The 17,556-nt window shown below is 41.9% G+C and overlaps 1 protein-coding gene across 1 annotated transcript; it reads right to left on the bottom strand.

Moving 5' to 3' along the window:
* Positions 1–8,293: 8,293 nt before the first annotated feature.
* LOC139918206 (zona pellucida sperm-binding protein 3-like) lies at positions 8,294–15,380 on the bottom strand. Its single transcript, XM_071907509.2, has 8 exons — positions 14,901–15,380; positions 14,136–14,254; positions 12,754–12,857; positions 11,834–12,011; positions 10,667–10,784; positions 9,988–10,070; positions 8,440–8,528; positions 8,294–8,355 (listed from the first exon to the last, which is right to left on the bottom strand). The coding sequence occupies exons 1-8, from the start codon at positions 15,378–15,380 to the stop codon at positions 8,294–8,296; spliced, it is 1,233 nt and encodes a 410-aa protein (XP_071763610.2).
* Positions 15,381–17,556: the final 2,176 nt, after the last annotated feature.

Here is a 17,556-nt window from a genome sequence, read left to right as displayed (position 1 = left end):
TGAACACCTACAATGTCAAATCTCACTGTGGAGGCAGGGGGTTATTTAAGGTTTCTGCAAACAAATTATTAAAACTGAAAACAAGGAGAGACAAAGTCTGCAGATGAGACAAAAAAACCCCAAGAGACTTCTTCAAAAAAACAAAATATAGAAGAAAAATAAAGATGACAAACCAGCAGATGTCAAAACTCAGCATGGAGGAGAATGCTACTAAAATTAACAGGTAGGGGAAATTAAATAATTTGGGTAAAGTCAGGAGGTGGTGATGGCTGTGTGTGTGTGTGTGTGTGTGTGTGTGTGTGTGTGTGTTCACAGAAACATTGTAAAAACGGGTGCCTCTGATGGGATTGGGGGGGGGGGGGGGGGGCGGGGTATGGCAACTTTAAATTAGTTTCTGGCCTGTGACTGGAGGATAAAAGCGAGGAGTGAGTTCATTAAAGTGGCTTATGAAGGGAAGCATGAGGAGGAAACATGAAATGTAATCTTGATTCTGCTCATTTCTGGACTCGCAAGATAAAAAACGATGGCGTGAATATCGTCTGATGAAGATGGAGGTGTTCGTTTTGAGCAAAGTAGCTTTAGGGATTAAAAAAAATGACAAATATTGAGATGCTTTATTTGCTTTCAGAGCTGTTAGTGAGTTCTTCTTCTCCTAAAACTACTGACAGACTGCAGACTTCTTCTTCTGTCCCTCCATCCTTCCTGCTCTCCTCCACTAATGACGATTCCACAGTTTGAACAAAGTGACTCTTACTAAACCAGAAGGAACCTGCCAACGCTGAACAGTCCTCCAACCTGCTGCTACACCTGAACACATCGCTGCTATCACTTCAGTGTTCAGCTGAACTGATTTCTTGACCATGTAAACAAGCTGTTTGGATTTGGAATCAAGTCTCTATCTCTGTTAGTTAGATAAGTTAGTTCTAAAAAACAATAATGTTCTAATGGTGAAAAATCACCACCAAAATCTAATCAGTTGTTCCTCGTGGCCCAAAGCCGATCTGTCCACCGAGTTTCATGTAAATCTGTTCAGAAGTTTTACAAAATTCTAAAATTATTGATTGAACAAAAATTAAAACAACACAGTTTTGATTACAGTAGATTTGAATACTTTGGCCCTCAGTTTACTGTGATATCAGACCGGATCCTCTGTGATTTAAGAGAAATACTTTTAGAGATACAGAAATCTAATCAAGTGTTTCAGATACAGTATGTCCACACAGTAGGCTTCAATGTGAGTTATTGAATTATCAACTTCATGTCATGTAATGATGATTTTTCTCCCTAGAACATTTTGGAAATTACTTTCCGTTTTAAAGGGTCACAGTATTTTCTCAACGCACACAGCATGTGATCCTTCAGTTGAAGTTAAAACATGAAAATCACCAAAAATTGGAATTAAGAGGTTTTCACACAACAGTGATGATATATGGATATATCTGGCATTTCCCTGCATTATTACCTCCGCCAAGGAGGTTATGTATTCGGTGTCGTTTGTTTATTTGTTTGTCTGTTTGTCAGCAGGATTACGGAAAAACCACTGGCCCGATTTTCATTAAACTTCGTGGAAGGGTGCAGCATGGGCCAAGGAAGAACCCATTACATTTTGGAGCGGATCCGGATCCGACTCACGAACAAGCAATAATAGCATGAACCTTGGCCTTGGCGGAGGTCTGCGCTCTCCGAGTGCCCTTCTAGTATTTCCATATGGTTCATTGAAAACTGAATTTGAGGTAATGATGCTTTTTCCCCCAGATGGATCTGCTGCGCAACATTTTGGAAACGACTTCTTTCCATTAGATTATTAGGACCAAGAAGGAGACAGAAAGTCCTGGCTGATGTTTACTGGAAGAGACGGTGAGACTCTCGGCTGTGAGTCGGCCAGATATTTGACAGCTCGGTACTTTTTCTCTTGCATCCGTTGACTTTGAACGTCCTCCTTTAATGACTGTGTATTTGAGTGGAACGGCTGTGGTTTACAGTTTTAATTGGCTCTTCCCCGAGCCAGCGGCCGCGCAAACAATCACAAACACAACAAGAGCTGAGAGGAAGCTGCAGCTCAGGAACAGACATGCAGACCAGCAGCCAGGCTCCACCTGGACGCTTTCCACAGCTTCATCCATCACACTGTGGTCTTATCATCTGGTCAGTTGCTTCTGACATCTCCAGTCCGTCCCAACCAAGGTTATTATCGTTAACGAAAACTAACGAAATAATGAAAACTAGGTGTGAAAAAACATTTTTGTTAACTGAAATAAAAATAAAAACAAGGCTTTACAAAAAAACGATAACTAACTGAAACTGTATTGTGTGTTTACACAACGAACTAAAATAAACTAAAATTATAGAGAAAATGTCTTTAGTTTTCGTCTTTGTCAATTTATTTCATACATAAGCCTAGTATTTTGGGTGGATATGAAATCTATCTTCCAATTTTATTTTTTTAAATTTTTTTTTACCTTTTTGAATCTCCCCATATTACAAAAAAAGACTAAAACTAACATTGAAACTAATAAAAACTAAACTAAAACTAAGCATTTTCAAAAAATAAAAACTAAAACTAAAAAACTAAACTAGCAAACCCGCTTTAAAAACTAATTAAAACTAAACTGAAATTGAAAACAAAAAGTCAAAACGAAATAAAAATAAAAACTAATGAAAAATGCAAAACTATAATAACCTTGGTCCCAACAGGCTGATGACGCTCCACATAGCAAAAAAATCTCCATCTCAACAAGTCGTTTAGTCTATTAAAATCCTAAAATCATAATTTTCTTAAAATAAGTGAAGAAATCTGCCAGTGAGGTTTGATAATTTCACTTGTTTCCAATGCAAATCAACTTGTTTGAAGAATTTAGTAGAATCAAGAGTCATTTTCCTGACAGCAGTGCAGTGATCTGCCTTATTCTGACTGGTTTCAACAGACTGACACTCTGTTCTAGAAAACTCCTGAAACAAGTGAAGCTGCATTGGAAACAAGTGGAGTTATCTCTCCTCACTGCAGAATGTTTCTCTTGGTTTCAGAAAAATAAGATTTGAAGGTTGAATATGAGACTAGATGATTTTCTCTGTAATGAGACTGAAAACGATCTAAGTCAGGTCTTTCTCTCTCCTATGGTTTTGTAAAGTAATGCAAAATAAATAATGAGAGTTGTCTGGTCATGGATAAACTGAAAATTAAATAGAGTGAGGGTGCAATATGCTTTGGCTGCTTTAGAGGTTGATTTTAGCAGAGTCCATTGGTCTGTTAGTCTGTAGTGAAGCAACTGACCAGATTTTGGTCAGAATGGATTGGTTGGATGGAAAATGATGTGGAAATAGAGTCCAGGATGAAAACAGCCACAGTTCTACTTCAACAACACTGACAAACATGTGCAGGGATCATTTCCCTGTTGTTCTGTGTGATTCTGCACTGCTGTAAAGTAAGTAAATGTCTAAGTAAGTAAAGTAAAGTAAGTTGTCTTGTCAGGGTGAAATCAGATCTACTCTGACATTTTACTCAGCTGCTGCTCTGATCAGAAGTGACTTGATATGAGCTCTGGTCCGTCCGGCCTCCTCCTCCAGGTGAACTGAACATATTAAAAATCCCTTTTCTGTTTCTTCTCTCTGGCTCTCATTTCTTCCTCTAGCACTTCTCTATCATCCAGACGGGATATTAGTTCTATAAAATATTAGCTAATTTCTAATATTAGCTGTGTTCAGAATGATTCCCTCGTTCACTCACTCACTATTCCCTATGGAGTGTTTGTCATATAGTGAACTACCGTATTTCCTCTAATATTGGCCCGGGCCTTTATTTACCTCAACTGCAGAGGGTACCAGGCCTTTATTGGAAGCAGGCTTATATTAGAGACAGGCCTTTATTTCTAATTCCCTCTGTTTGATAAGTATATTTGCTCCTATTTTAGTACGAAGCCTCCTTGTTTTCTGATCTGCTTCTGTTGAGGTTCGTTAGGTAGCCGTTTTTTTGTTACTGCAATGCATTACGATAATTACGGTAATCGACGACGGCACGCTCCAGAGACTTCCGCCAGGCACCAGGAGTTTACCGGTATCCACCGTTGTTTTTTCCTTTGTTTTTTTCCCCGGCCTGTATTTGGGGCCGGCCTTTATTTGTTCGTGTCGACCACGCCCCCGGCCATTATCGGAGACCCGGCTTTTAATTGACTACCGGCCACTATTAGAGGAAATACGGTAGTTAGCTAGCTGACCTGCAGCGATGATTCCTGTAGCTGTTTTGCTGCTCTTGGTTCAAGTTGCTTCTCAGACACAAACGGAGGCAAAACAGTTTCAAAAACTGTTTTAAGATGAATTTGTTGAACTTCTCCTCCATGATCATACTGAGGTCACAGGAATATTTGATCCATCTGTTGTCAGGCTGCTGTGACCTTTGTCCTTACTATTGGTTGCTTGTAATGTTGCTGATTTAGGAACTGAATGATCAGATCAGATGAAGAGCGGTGCGGTGTTCGATCAGAGCAGCAGATAAAAACCTCAAATTAAAAATGCAAAATGTTGAAAAAAGCATTTGATCATTCAGCCCAATGAGACAGAACAGGAAGAGAAGCGCAGAAGAAAGGAAGTCTGGATGTGAGGCGGGGAGTGTGTGTGGACGCACAGGTACTAACAATGGAGATGTACACACACACACACACACACCTCCACAGACACATGCACACACACTAAACACATTTTTCACATATTTGGTGTGCTCACCCACAATAACATATGCGCACATACACACACACCAGGGATATGCACACGCAAGCACTGACACTAGCACGTGCGCACATACCAACACACACACACACACACACACACACACACACACTGCAGAGTTCCCTGGAGAGGCTGACAGGGCAGCAGTGCATGGGATTTCTCATTAGGAGAGCGGCAGCCATGCAGTAAGCCCCTCACACAGCCCAATTACCGGCGTGTAAATGAGACTTTGACTGACAAGCCGGCGAGGGGGGGGGGGGGGGGGGGGGGGGGGGGGGGGGGGAGGAAACAGAGCGGTTTTATCTCTCTGACGAACTGATGAAGTCTTTGGTGTGAGTCGGCCGGCGGATCAGCGGCTCGTCTCATGACTTCAGAGAAAAGCTTTTTAGTTTCCTCTTCCTCCTCATCCTGGACCAAAAAACACAAAGTTCTGCAAAGATCAACTCAAAACACAGTACAGGAGAAAAATAGCTCCAAGGGCAGCGTGAGCGCTCGCCGGCGCTGTCAACAGTTGTTGGTCCTCATTAAATTTCCAGATGAACAGTTTTGACGAAGCTCCTTTATGGGTTTTTGCGAACACTTGAGAAGGCGAAGCCGTGCAGGTTAATGAAGGCAATAAAAGGCTCACTGTCTCAGAGAGATTGATGACTTCAGTGCGCTGCAGTCGCTGCTCGGTTCAAAAAGGTTAAGCAAATCCCATTAATTGCAGTGCTGTCATATTAAAATAATGATCTAAACCAACGTGTGAAAATAAAACCTCCCCAAAAAAAAGATGCAAAACCTCTTCAAAGGTCTTCAAACTATTTACAGTCAATCAAAAGTTATTCAAAGAGCTTTTCAAAATATTTTTTTTCAAGTTTTCATCAAGAGTTGGCTTTAAGATGCTTAAGGGCCCGTTGTGGAGAAGAATGGAAATACTTCCCTGGACGTTTTCCACTTTAATTATGTCCAATAAAGGAGTAAATGAATACTGTGATGTGGAATGCGGTCAGTGGAGGGAGACGAGTCCTGCTAGCTGCATCTGAAGCTGGAAAGGAACAAAACCGCTAATCCTCAACAAACAACCACTACATTATATACTGTTATAAACCTTATGGCAAGACTCACCGCTGTCGGTAAAGAGATTCATTAAAAAACACTGGGATTAATAACGGAGCTGCTCAGTGGGCACCAGTACAAGACTGTGGTTGTTCTGGTCAGTTCTCACATGGTAAAGATACTGGCTGGATGAGTTTTTTTTTTTTTGTTACAGAAATCCTCAGCAGAACTACAGAAAGAGCGATGAACAAAGTTTGAAAAGGATTTTTTTTTTTTTTTTATCTTTATCTTGTGTTCAGTTTCTTTTCCCCATTAGATCAGAATAATCTCTGTAATTAAACTAGATGAGTGTAATGGTGTGGCGTCGGCTACTTTTCTGTGTAGCTCCCTATCGATTGTGCAGAGATCTATAAAGTAATTTGCATTGTCTCAGCTCATAGATTTTTTCAGGACAATTTGAGATGAACTGAAGTTCACTGAGCCTTCGACCTGCAGGAAAACACAGGCTGACCAGTTAGTTAGGGAGCGTCTGCCTGCTAGCATCATACACCCCCCCCCAAACACACACACACACACACACACACAGACACACACACACACATTCACGCATCTCTCCTGCATCTATCTTGCATACTGCAGACAGTTCCTTCTTCACTGTTATACAGTAGAATCTCATATATCTTAAAATGTATAACTTCTAATGTGTCTATACCAGCTATTTGCTATTTACCACACCGTGCATTTTAACTTCCAACGGTTGAAAAAGAGCAAACTGGATATTTCCAGGCAGTTTATTTTAGGACCGGTCCAGCAGTGCAGCAGCATGCAGGCGGCAGTGGGACTTCCACATTATTTTCATCTGTATAAACATGGCTGAACACAACAGAACGCAGTGCGATGCCAACGTTCAAGCAAAATCTACTCTGCAAGGCCAGCAGCACAGAACACAGAGCACAACATACAACATGTATTGTAGCTCTGTTGTTAAATTATCAGTTCAGTCCAATAAATCAATAAATGTAAGTTAGTTTATTTATATAGCTCTATATCACATGCAGGTCTCAAAGGACATCATAAACACTGTAGGCTCACCAAAAAAACCTTCTGCCTCTCTTGACTGTTCTTTCTCTTTAACTAGCTCTTCTCTCTTACATGACCACTATATATACACACAGGGTATTATCAGGGTGCTGTGACCTCCGACCTCTTTACTATTGGTTGTTTTGTAATGTTGGTCCAGTCATTTCTTGTCCACTAAAAATGAAAACAAAATAGTCACAAGCTCACTGAAAATACTGAATGACATGTAAACAAATGTGTAATTAGGATGCAGTGATGCACCAGAACGGTCAGAAATGTAAAAGCAGCTGCCGCTCATCTGTACTGACAGACTGAGTGTGTGATCTCTCTGGCTTTTATTTTAGAGCTGGTGTTCGAGTTCGACAAGGAGGAGCGCTTGGTTTGTATCACAGAGTGTGCCAGGGACTCTCACGGTCTTTGGACAAGAGGCAGAGTTTCAGGCTCTTAATGCCAACTGTCAGTTATCGATCGAAGTAACAGACATTTAGTTTTAATTAGGCCCCCGACTGCATTTCAGCTGTTACATGTGCAGCGGCTTTTCATTTGATTATAGCAACCATCTGGACAATCATGCTCATATTTCCTGGGTGACAAGCCGCCAACAATATCTATTATGTTGCTAAATAACAGTTCTGTCATGTAACATTATGTGGAAACAGAATGAAAAATAACCACACCCATATGCAACCAAACCTCACGTTTTTACCAATGTTGTGCCTTGAGCCTGTGTCCCAAATTTTAGTCAACAGATGATACACTTGTGATGCCCCCTACTGGTCAATTAAAAAAAAAAACCTATACTGAACATGTACAAAGTTTGGTGAAGATTGGACACAATCAGTGAGTTTTGTCAATTTGGTGATGGGCCGCTCCTGCTGGAAACTTGATTGGCCAATATTAGCCAAACCCATGTAAGATATCAAAGCACCCAATGATATTTTGTTCAGCTCTGTCCATACATGGTTTCTACAAAGCTTTGTGGCAATATCTATCATTTTGCCATAACATGCACCATTTCACAGGAAATTGAAAATATGGAAAGAGTTATCTTTTTAAAAACAGCAAAAGTGACAGAGCTTCTGCTGTATGGGCTCAAATCCCAAATATAGTATTTTTGAAGAAATCGTAGGTAACTTACACTCTTGATTGGCAAAACAAAAACACTTGTTCAGGCAGGATCCTTTATATGATGACCTCAAGTTATGCATATTTCCAAAGTGGATATACTGTACTGCATTTAGGAAATCTTCAAAGTGCCTCTCTTCACTTAGACAGTAGGTTTCTCAGCTAAAACAGTAATCACACCAAGCATGATCCATCAGACCCATCAAAAGCCCACAACTATAAAACAAAACAATGAATCGATTGACACAAGGTCATATCACAACATGATCTTTAATTAATCCAACTCCACCCATCCTTACAGTCCCGACAAGTCGTTTCATTTTGGGTTTCTTCAGCGAAGAGGCCGCTCCTTCACTGTGATTGGTCCCACGGAGGTTTCCTGCTCCCACTGACCTGCAGACAGAACAACATGCATGACAGCAGCTCTGCTTTAGACATTAGAGACAGAAAGCATGTGATGAGGACTCTCATGCGTACCCGGTCCGGTGGACTGGCTTCCTGTCCCTGACCCGCAGTCCATCTCGCAGCAGGAACAGACCTGATGACTCCCGCTGGCTTCACTCCACCTGTCAGCGACAGCAGCGTCGCCTTTTATTACTTTTCATGTTTTAGAAATGAGGTCCAAACCCAAAATGTTTAAAGTCGAGATGAAATGAAAAATGCAATTTTAACCCTTTTAGATCACATCCCCGGTCATATTGTGCACCTATTTAACAATATATGCCCCAAAAAAAAAAATTTCTTTGTATTCTTATATCAAAATCCAATCATGTTTTCTTCCTGTAAAACAAAATATGCCGTGTGCTTACGTAAGCATGAACCAACCAATTTCAACCAATAATATCATGACATCCACCCATCAATCATTCTTCAGCCTCTAGCTAGCCACACCGGTCATATAAAACCAAACTTCACCGTTTCTGGGTCGTAGCTGACAGAGCAGTATGGAGAGAGACAGGAAGAGATGTGTGTTTGGATATCAGTGGGCAAAAACTTTGTTTTCATTTCCAAAACAATGTCGCTGAGGTCTAATTCATTCATCTCTACCTTGTCGTCCTCCTGATCTAACAGGTGAGGGAGGTGTGTGTGGAGCCAACAGTCCTCTGTAGCTCCATATCACGCTAAACTCTAAGCCCCGCCCACTGTTTAGCACTCCAATCAAATGCGAAGGATTTGATTTAAATCCCTCTTGTAACTGTACACCGCTCAAATATTCAGTTTCACTGGGAAATACGTCACAGTACAGAAGCTAAAGACGCTCTAACTTCCGTTTCAGTGGGACTTTAAGCTCTCTCCCTCTCCACATTATATAAGGAGTTTCCTCTATCAGAGACTGGCTCTGTGTGTTGGTTTGTTGGTGTGTGTTCAGAGCCTGCAGAAAGGGAAATCCAGTGTGCGCTCGTACTCCAGGCGGTACGGTAGAAGTCAAACCAGCATCAAACAGCTGGAGGCTGAACATCCACAGACCAGGAAGCAGCAGCAACACTGAGCTGCAGCACTTTGTGTTAACAGAGGTTTTAAAAAAGGTAACAGTTTCACATCACTCACTACAATCATGCAGACAACCCCCTCCAAACCTTTAGCATACTGTTCTATTTTTAGTCACTGCAGATTATAGACTATGCACAGCACAAGCATCCTTTCAACAGCGATGCCTGTACTCAATATGGATTAGTTTCAACACTGGTGACTTCGTATTTTCAAGCTTATTGTACTGTAGCTCTGGACAAGAGCGGCAGCTACACGCCTAAAATGAAAATGGCATTTGGGCATGAAAGCCTTTGTCAGTGTGCAGATCTTCCCTCTTTGATCATTATACTCTGCTGGTTCTGAGCGCCAAAATAGTTTCCAACTGGGTGAATGAGGAGTTTTTTCCTCTAAACATTAATAAAAATGGACACTAAAATGTGCCGCGGCCTTGTAGCAGTTCAGCACCAAAACACATGCTAAGAGTTAAATAAAAAGCAGTGTGTGAGGCCAAAGCAAGCAGTTGGTGACCCATCGCCGCTGCAGTGTGTTACATACCGATTGGAGGAGAAGGAGCAGGCCTTGTTCGTGGCGCTGACAGGCACAGCGACCGCGGCTCTCAGGTGACAGGTGATGTACATCTGCAGAGGGGTGAAACTCATGAAAACTGCTGCAAGTTTGAGGCAATAATGCATCAAAATTACCATCTGAAGAGGGATTCACTGCGTTTTATCTAACAGATGGTCATGGCTCTGCTGATGCTGCATCAGACTGTGTGGCGCTCTGCTGCTAAAAGTTGGAGTATTTAATTTCTAAAAATGCACAGAGCTCCAAGTGCTAAAAAACAACCAAGCTCAGCACTTCAATAATGACCAGACACATGACAATGAGCATGTTTATGTGCACAAAATGTGACTGTAACGCAGTTTAGTGAGTAATGCGAGGTAGGCAGGAACCAAACTGATTACAGTTGTCATCAGTTAGAGAAACTACTGAGTGATGTGATTTTCCTGGCACTAACAGAAACCAGTCACAACATGGAGACACCTTCAACACATTTCTTTAAGTGTGATGAAGTTGCTCATCATGTTGTTGGTGACTCCTGTTTTATCCAATACTCTCAACCACACGGCACAAACCAGATTAGAGAGTCGTCACTACAGGATCATGCAAACTTGTAAACGCAGCCATTGAGAGGCAGAAGTCAGCGGTGAAAGGTTTGTGACGCTGCGCTCACCGAGCCGCTGTGGTCCTGCTGGAACCTGAACGCCTCGATCTGGAACTGCAGCTTGTCGTCCTGCGTGCGCGGCAGGAAGTGAGAGCTGGAGCCGGTCAGCTGGCTGTCAACAAGACAGCTGAGGACGATGGCAACAACAACAACAGGCAGGGGGGGATGTTAGTGTAGCTGCACATACAAGCTATTAAATACAGAACAAGGAGAACATTGTGCAATTGACAAAAAACCAAAATCCAACGGCTTTTAAAATTAATCTCAAACAGAAAAAAAAAAAAATTTGATCTTAAAGACAGTTGTAATTTACAAGCGACCAAATCAGATTTGTGTTGACAATATAATCATTTGCAGTATAATCATAATGACACTGGTTGCCTGGTAACACGTTTTCTGTCCCAAGAACTCTGGATGCAACAAGCTAGCAACATGAAGTTTGACCGCTGCTTATTCCATTTTCATGTCTCCTCCATGTTTGACATCACACTGCGACACGAACAGCAGAGAAAAACAAACGTCATGTGGGGAGTGACAAAACACTTTCATTTTCAGAGACGCTTTGTCACATTTCAAACCTACAAATGCGGTTTGAATCTGATGTGAAAAAGATCAGATTCCATGTAGCTTTACCTGGACAGACTTCATAATAAAACATCCAACTCATATCAGACATGTGAAAAAAAAAAAAAATGATTTGAGCTGCCTGTCAGAATATAGTTATTTGTGTGTATATTCTTTATCTTTCTTGTCTTATGGAAACTCTAAGCCATATCACATGAGTGTCTACTCTTAGTCTGTTAATGATAGTGTTTGTGTATATTTGCATGTATTATGAATGAGTATTCTCGGTGTGTGTGTGTCTTATGACTATGACTGATTCTTTATACTTGTGTAATAGATGGGTGTTATGGGATGCTTTGTTGTCAAGTACTATGCTGAACTATGTCTCCGTTTTTTACTATGTCTAAACTTATTTATAGATACATTAAAATTGTGTATTTTACATTGCTGTAATTATTTTCTGTAATATGCCGCCTGGAGAATGTCACATTTCAAGCCCCTGGAGGGTTTTTAGGCAATTCTCCTTCACATTCACTTGCAAATTACATATTGTATCCTTTTCTTTTAAAATTTTTATGTGAATAAAGAAACAAAAACGTTCACCGAACTCACCCATGGTTCCCCAGGAAAGAGTATCTTGGGACGGTGTTGGGGTTTGGTATCAGAGTGGCCACACAGCTGTCCACGAACACCTGCAGCGGCGCGTGGTGAAACTGTTCCACCGAGGCCTCGAACTTCATCACGTCGCCCAGGAGGAACCGGCTGGACGGCCGCGCAAACTGCCAGTCGTCTGGGGAAACATCAGAGGTTTGGGTCAAGAAGTTAGAGAGAGAACGAGACATTTTCCTGCTTTACATGCCAGCGGTTCATGGACTCCTTTACATACAAAAAATGAGTGCGGTGCAGTTAAGACAATTACGTGACTAGGCAGGAACCATGAACAACATACTGATTAATATAGTGCCATTAGAGTAAGAGAACCAGTGTGAACAAGTGTTGAGTAATCTGATTTTACTGGTATTAATAGAGACCAGTCAGAACATGGAGACACCTTCAACCACACGCCACTTTCTAGAAAAATGTAAACAGGTTAATCACCGTTGTCTTAAAACAGAATTGGCAATAGTTGCATTACTGTGTGCATGTAAACACAGCCAGTTTTCCAAAGCATTGCATGAGTCTGCAGCCAGACTCCATGCTGCCTGGATGCACATAGTGAGACTGAATGGATCCATGTAGGGCAACATTTCATTGTGTATTATGTGTATCACACGGTCCATTTGTACGGTGAGGTTCTCTTGTCCCTGTGTGACTCTGAGCTGATGTGATTCTGTTCATCCCCAGAGGAAGAATTCATCTCTTCTCTTGATTTTGGTGGTGAACCGTCTCACGTGACGTTTTGTTGCAGCTTTGCCAAGTTGGTGAATTACTCAGCGCTGGTGGAGGTTTGAGCTCTAGTGAGTGACTTCTAGTTTAAAAACACAGCTTGAAGCCTGAAGGCCTGAGTCAAAGCGGCCACAGAAAACACCCACCTGTCATAAGTTTGAGGGAGAAGAGCAGGTTTTCCTCCGAGGCCTTGTTGGCGTCGTAGGGCACCCAGGTCGGGTTCACCGCCCCGCTGATGACATCATGCTTTCTGGAAAACAAAACACATCAGCTGCAAAAATCTGAGAAATCACTCACTGAATTGGGATTACTTCACCAGAGAAATACTTGGTGGAGATGCAGCCATCAAGCCCGTCCCCGCCCCCAGAGCCACGAGACTGACAACTGCAAGAGGAACAAGTGGCAGCTTGTGAAATATTCAGTTTGGGCAAAATGAGTATAGAAAGAATATTGTAGTGTGTGGAACAGGAGGAGGATGAGGTAATCTTCAGTTAATGGTAGAGGAAGTTTGGGCTGAAGCTAGGGGGCGCTATGAGTGGAGTGGGTCAGTTACTATTCATAGTAATCCGTTACATCACCATACAGCCATCTTGGTAGGAAAACAACAGGTGATTATAATCAAATAATGATGAATGAAAACAGCCAACGAGCTGTGTGTATTATTAAGTGCCATATTAGTAGGAAATGCATGTGACATCATGGGAATACTATGAATACATGAACTGATACAGAACAAAAATTGTTTGTGTATTTAACCTTGTATTGACAATAAAACATATTTTCTGTGAAACAAGTGAAAATATGCCAGTGGGCTAAAATCATTTCAATAAAATTCATCTTGACTCAAGAATTTTCTAGAAACAAAAAAATAAGGGAGATATTTGAGCAGTTTCTAAATATAACTTTTAAAACAATGGTTGGTCAATCCTGGTCCTAAGGAAGCCCATTTCCGCCAGTGTGATGAAAAAAACGGTCCTGTGAGTCATTATAATGAGAAACTCTCTCAAAATAATGAGTTAGTATCTCAAAATAATGAGTTAGTATCTCAAAATAATGAGTTAGTATCTCAAAGATACTAACTCATTATTTTGAGAGAGTTTCTCATTATTTTGAGATACTAACTCATTATAGTGACTTACAGGATCTTTTTTTTTTCTTTCATCACACGGGTGGAAATGGGCTTCTATACTGGTCCTAAGGAGCCTGCTGTTTTTTTTTTTTTTTACTCTACCTGCTGGTTAATTACATTCACCTGGTGTCTCAGGTCTCATTCAGCCTTCATTACACCAGCTGAATGTAATCACTACCAGAAAAAAAAAAAAAAAAAAAAAAAGAGAGAGACTGGCTCCTGAAGGCCAGGATTGTGAACCACGATGTTAGAAAATAGAGATGAGACGTATTGAGACCGCAGAAAATGTCACTCCATTGAGGTTTTTCACTCGCTCTAAGAAAAGTAAAATTTCATGACTCAGTATATAAGATGGATATCGTGGATGGAAGGACACCGTTAACCCTTCAGCCGCCTCACCTCAGGTAGTGACACTCCACACTGACCGTCACTTCTCTGGTTCGGACGATGGGACTGTTTCCCAGAAGGCTCGGCGTGTAGTGCAGCGTGAAGACGTAGATCAACGAGTCCTCAGACATCTAGAGACAAGAAAACTGATGTTAGGGAGTTCAGGTTAAGACTTTTGACATTTTACACACACATAGACCATGACAAGTCAGTTTATTTTAATTAATCTGTCATGCTGCTGAGTGTTTCTGAACTCTTGACACCCGAGTTTCTCTTTGATTAATAAAATACATCTCATACTCTTCACATCACAATACAGCAGATAGTTAGCATTCCTCTCTGAAACCAATGATTACCTCTAATGTTAACAGTGGCCAATCTGAACACCATTGACCTTGTCTGGACACAAAGATATGAAACTTTATATTTAGCATCTCAAATATGTATAGTTTCATGTCACTGCCTTTTAGCAAAAAGTGGAAGCCACATTCAAGAGTGTGTGTGGATTAAGTCACTATTAACATCAATGCCAATCTTCAACATTTCTTCAATAGGAACCACTTGAAATGAGATGAGACACCTCAAGGGGCCGATCCTACTAAACAAATACATTTCTACCAATTGTTTTTTCCCCTTACAGAAGGTACCAACACAATCTTTCCCCCACAGTGGAGCAGGTGATGGTGCAGTAAAATAATAGATCAACATTTAATCTCTTAAGGTTTCCATTTATGTTTTCACCGTGCCAAAGCAGTTTCAACACCTAAGAGGAGTTACCATCATCTGGCTGCCACATCCATGCAGCTCAGACTCAAAGATCAGAGCTTGGCCCTCAGCGTCTTCCCCGGTGGCCCCGCAGCCTCCCAGAGTGATGTCAGACGGCAGGATGGGTTTCCCGATACCTAGCAGGTCTTTCTTGGCCTCGACCCGGACCGAGTTCTCCCCGCACTGAACCGTCACGCTGTCGGCCGGGACCGGAGGCTTCAGCTCGAACTCCGGAGGAAACCTGGGCTCTTCGGCCGGAAGCTCAGGAAACCTCCAGGCCAGCGGCTGCTGAAAAGCCTGTTTGTCCTGAAGGCCGGCCGGTTCCTGAGCCGGCAGCCGGGCCTCGTGTCGGTCTGGCTGCTGAGCTTGGTCAGACCTGAAGGATCCAGATCTCTCATAGGAAGATGCTGCTGAACGCTGAACAGCAGAGTCCTGTGCTACAGCTAAACTGCCACAAGAAAGAAAGAAAATTATTCTCAAGCAGAGTGTCATACTGATCATGTGTGTTTTTGCTCTTTGTTTGAAGGAATCATTTCCATCAAGCAGCTGTTTTGTAGTCCTGCAGCGAGGCTCCGCCCCTCTTTGATTGGCCTGATCGTCCTGCAGCTCTGCCTCGTTGAACTGAAGCAGCCTCTGCTGTCCCTGAGATACAACAGCTCACATCTGATATTTAATTATCTTTTGAGACTTGATCAATTATTTGGTGTAGTACAATCAACAACAGCTTTCACACTTTCATTCATTGTGTTGTGGCTGTCTATAGTTTTGTGTCTGGCAGCACATCACAGGTCAATAGCAGCAAGTGAATTCATTAACAGCCAACATGACGTACAGCGCCGCACTGCAGGAGACTCACGGTTTCTTTTCTGGAGACTCTGATTACTCAGTAGTTATTTAGCTGTTTATCAAAAAGAGCTAATTAACTTTAATGGTTGCTGAGAGATAATGCATGATTAGACTCAGTGGCAGCTGAGTTGAGAATTTATGATGTTTGGTGGCTTGAAATGCCTCTTTATTAAACAATAGCTTTTGAAGCCATAAAATGAATTCCTCAGTGTTGGGACCTGGTGGATCAGCTGCATGCCAGGCCGGCTGTACTGTACATGTGGTCGTGGGTTTGAGTCCCGGTCCCAAACTCGGCTGTGTGTCGGCCTCCTGCTCTCTCAGGATCTGATCACACAAGAGGCTTTTTGCATTGCTGGGCACGTTGCGTTTTTCCCACGGTGCAGTCGAGGGCATCATGAGGCAAATTCAGGTCAGGCAGTCAGTCATCTGTTGCTTTGTGAGATGATGCGCTTCCTCAGATGGCCTCTAGAGGGCGTCTTTGACCGCAAGATGCAGTGTTTGCCCTACAAACTTTAATGGTAACGTTATTACCTTGTGGTTTTTAAGTAACATTAGTGGAATTAGGTAATTTAACTGATAATCGTGTGGCAATGCTTCAGTGAACTGAATTGAACTGAACACACGCACGCCCTTGGGTCTGTACAGGATCTGTGCTCGTTCTGCTCTATGCGCATTGCATTTTTGGAAGAGCTGTTGCTCATTGCCATAAATTGTTTTAAGGTCTGCACATTTCAATAAACCGTTCAAATGTGTAAATCGTGGAGATGTATTGAGTTATCCTGCCTCACTCTCTTTGGCTCAGCTGAGAAAAGGAAAGTGTTGTTTTGCATCCTGTGTGTTTGTGCTTTATGAACCGAATCCAAAGTTCCCAAACAGTGAGTCTCAGTATCCTGTGTGTCATGCCTCCTGACGGCCACTAGGGGCAGATAGGCTAACTGTGAGTGAGAGAATGAGAGAATGATTCTATGATCCAAACAAAAAAACAAACTTTTTTTTATTTTTTAAGATTATTTATTTATTAGACAGTTGAAAGTGGAGAGAGACACTACTGAGACACTGAGGACATTTCTGGTAACTTTGTATCATTCATTTTTATTGTTTCGTTTTTTGCTTGGTGTCTCTTGTGCCCACTGATTTTTAAAAGGTAACGTTACTTTAGTTAAAGCACGTTAGCCTTCCTCTAGCTAACACAATAAACAACAGCTGGCTGAGTGAATGATAGCTGATTGTCATCCGATCCTGTGGTTGCCTAGCAACAACATCACAAAATCTCAGAAGGGCTGCTCTGCTTTGTGGCTCCAGTCGACAACAAAAGGCCGTGCAGCGCTCTTCAGAACGCCTCCTGTGTGATCGAACCCCGCGTGGCTGGAGAAACCGTCACGTAACTGGAAGCTCATCAGCAGACAGACGTCCCGCTGACAGACTGAACTGACTCTTCACTGTAAAACCCAAACAAACTGTCCACTTTATTCCCTCCTGCTGCCAGAGGAGGGTTGGAAGGCGTCAATATGTTTTTTGCTCCGATATTTTGGATGTTGCATACTGGAAGCAGTTGATTCTTTCTCCAGGATTAGGCTAAAAATACAAACAAGACTTAAAATTTTAAAGATTATATTAAAGTTTTCTTGTACCATCACAGTTTATTGAATAGGATATGATGAAAGTTAAAATACCTTTATGAATACTTCAGTTATTCCTTCCCTCCTCAGAGAATACGCTCCCATATTGTTACCGAAGCTCGGGTTTGATCATATGAACGGACCGGTATCATTAAATAAGTGCAAATCATATCTGTCATTGATGACACCCTATTATCCTCCCC

This window comes from Centroberyx gerrardi, chromosome 4 (genome assembly GCF_048128805.1).
Source record: "Centroberyx gerrardi isolate f3 chromosome 4, fCenGer3.hap1.cur.20231027, whole genome shotgun sequence".
Classification (NCBI taxonomy): domain Eukaryota; kingdom Metazoa; phylum Chordata; class Actinopteri; order Beryciformes; family Berycidae; genus Centroberyx; species Centroberyx gerrardi.
This window is presented reverse-complemented; position numbering and strand designations above follow the sequence as displayed.

Coding starts and splice junctions, on each gene's coding strand:
- LOC139918206 (XM_071907509.2), bottom strand. CDS start 15,380: ATGACACTCTGCTTGAGAATAATTTTCTTTCTTTCTTGTGGCAGTTTA. Junction 14,255..14,900: donor GATGTGGCAGCCAGATGATG/GTAACTCCTCTT, acceptor TCTTGTCTCTAG/ATGTCTGAGGACTCGTTGAT. Junction 12,858..14,135: donor GTGGAGTGTCACTACCTGAG/GTGAGGCGGCTG, acceptor TTTGTTTTCCAG/AAAGCATGATGTCATCAGCG.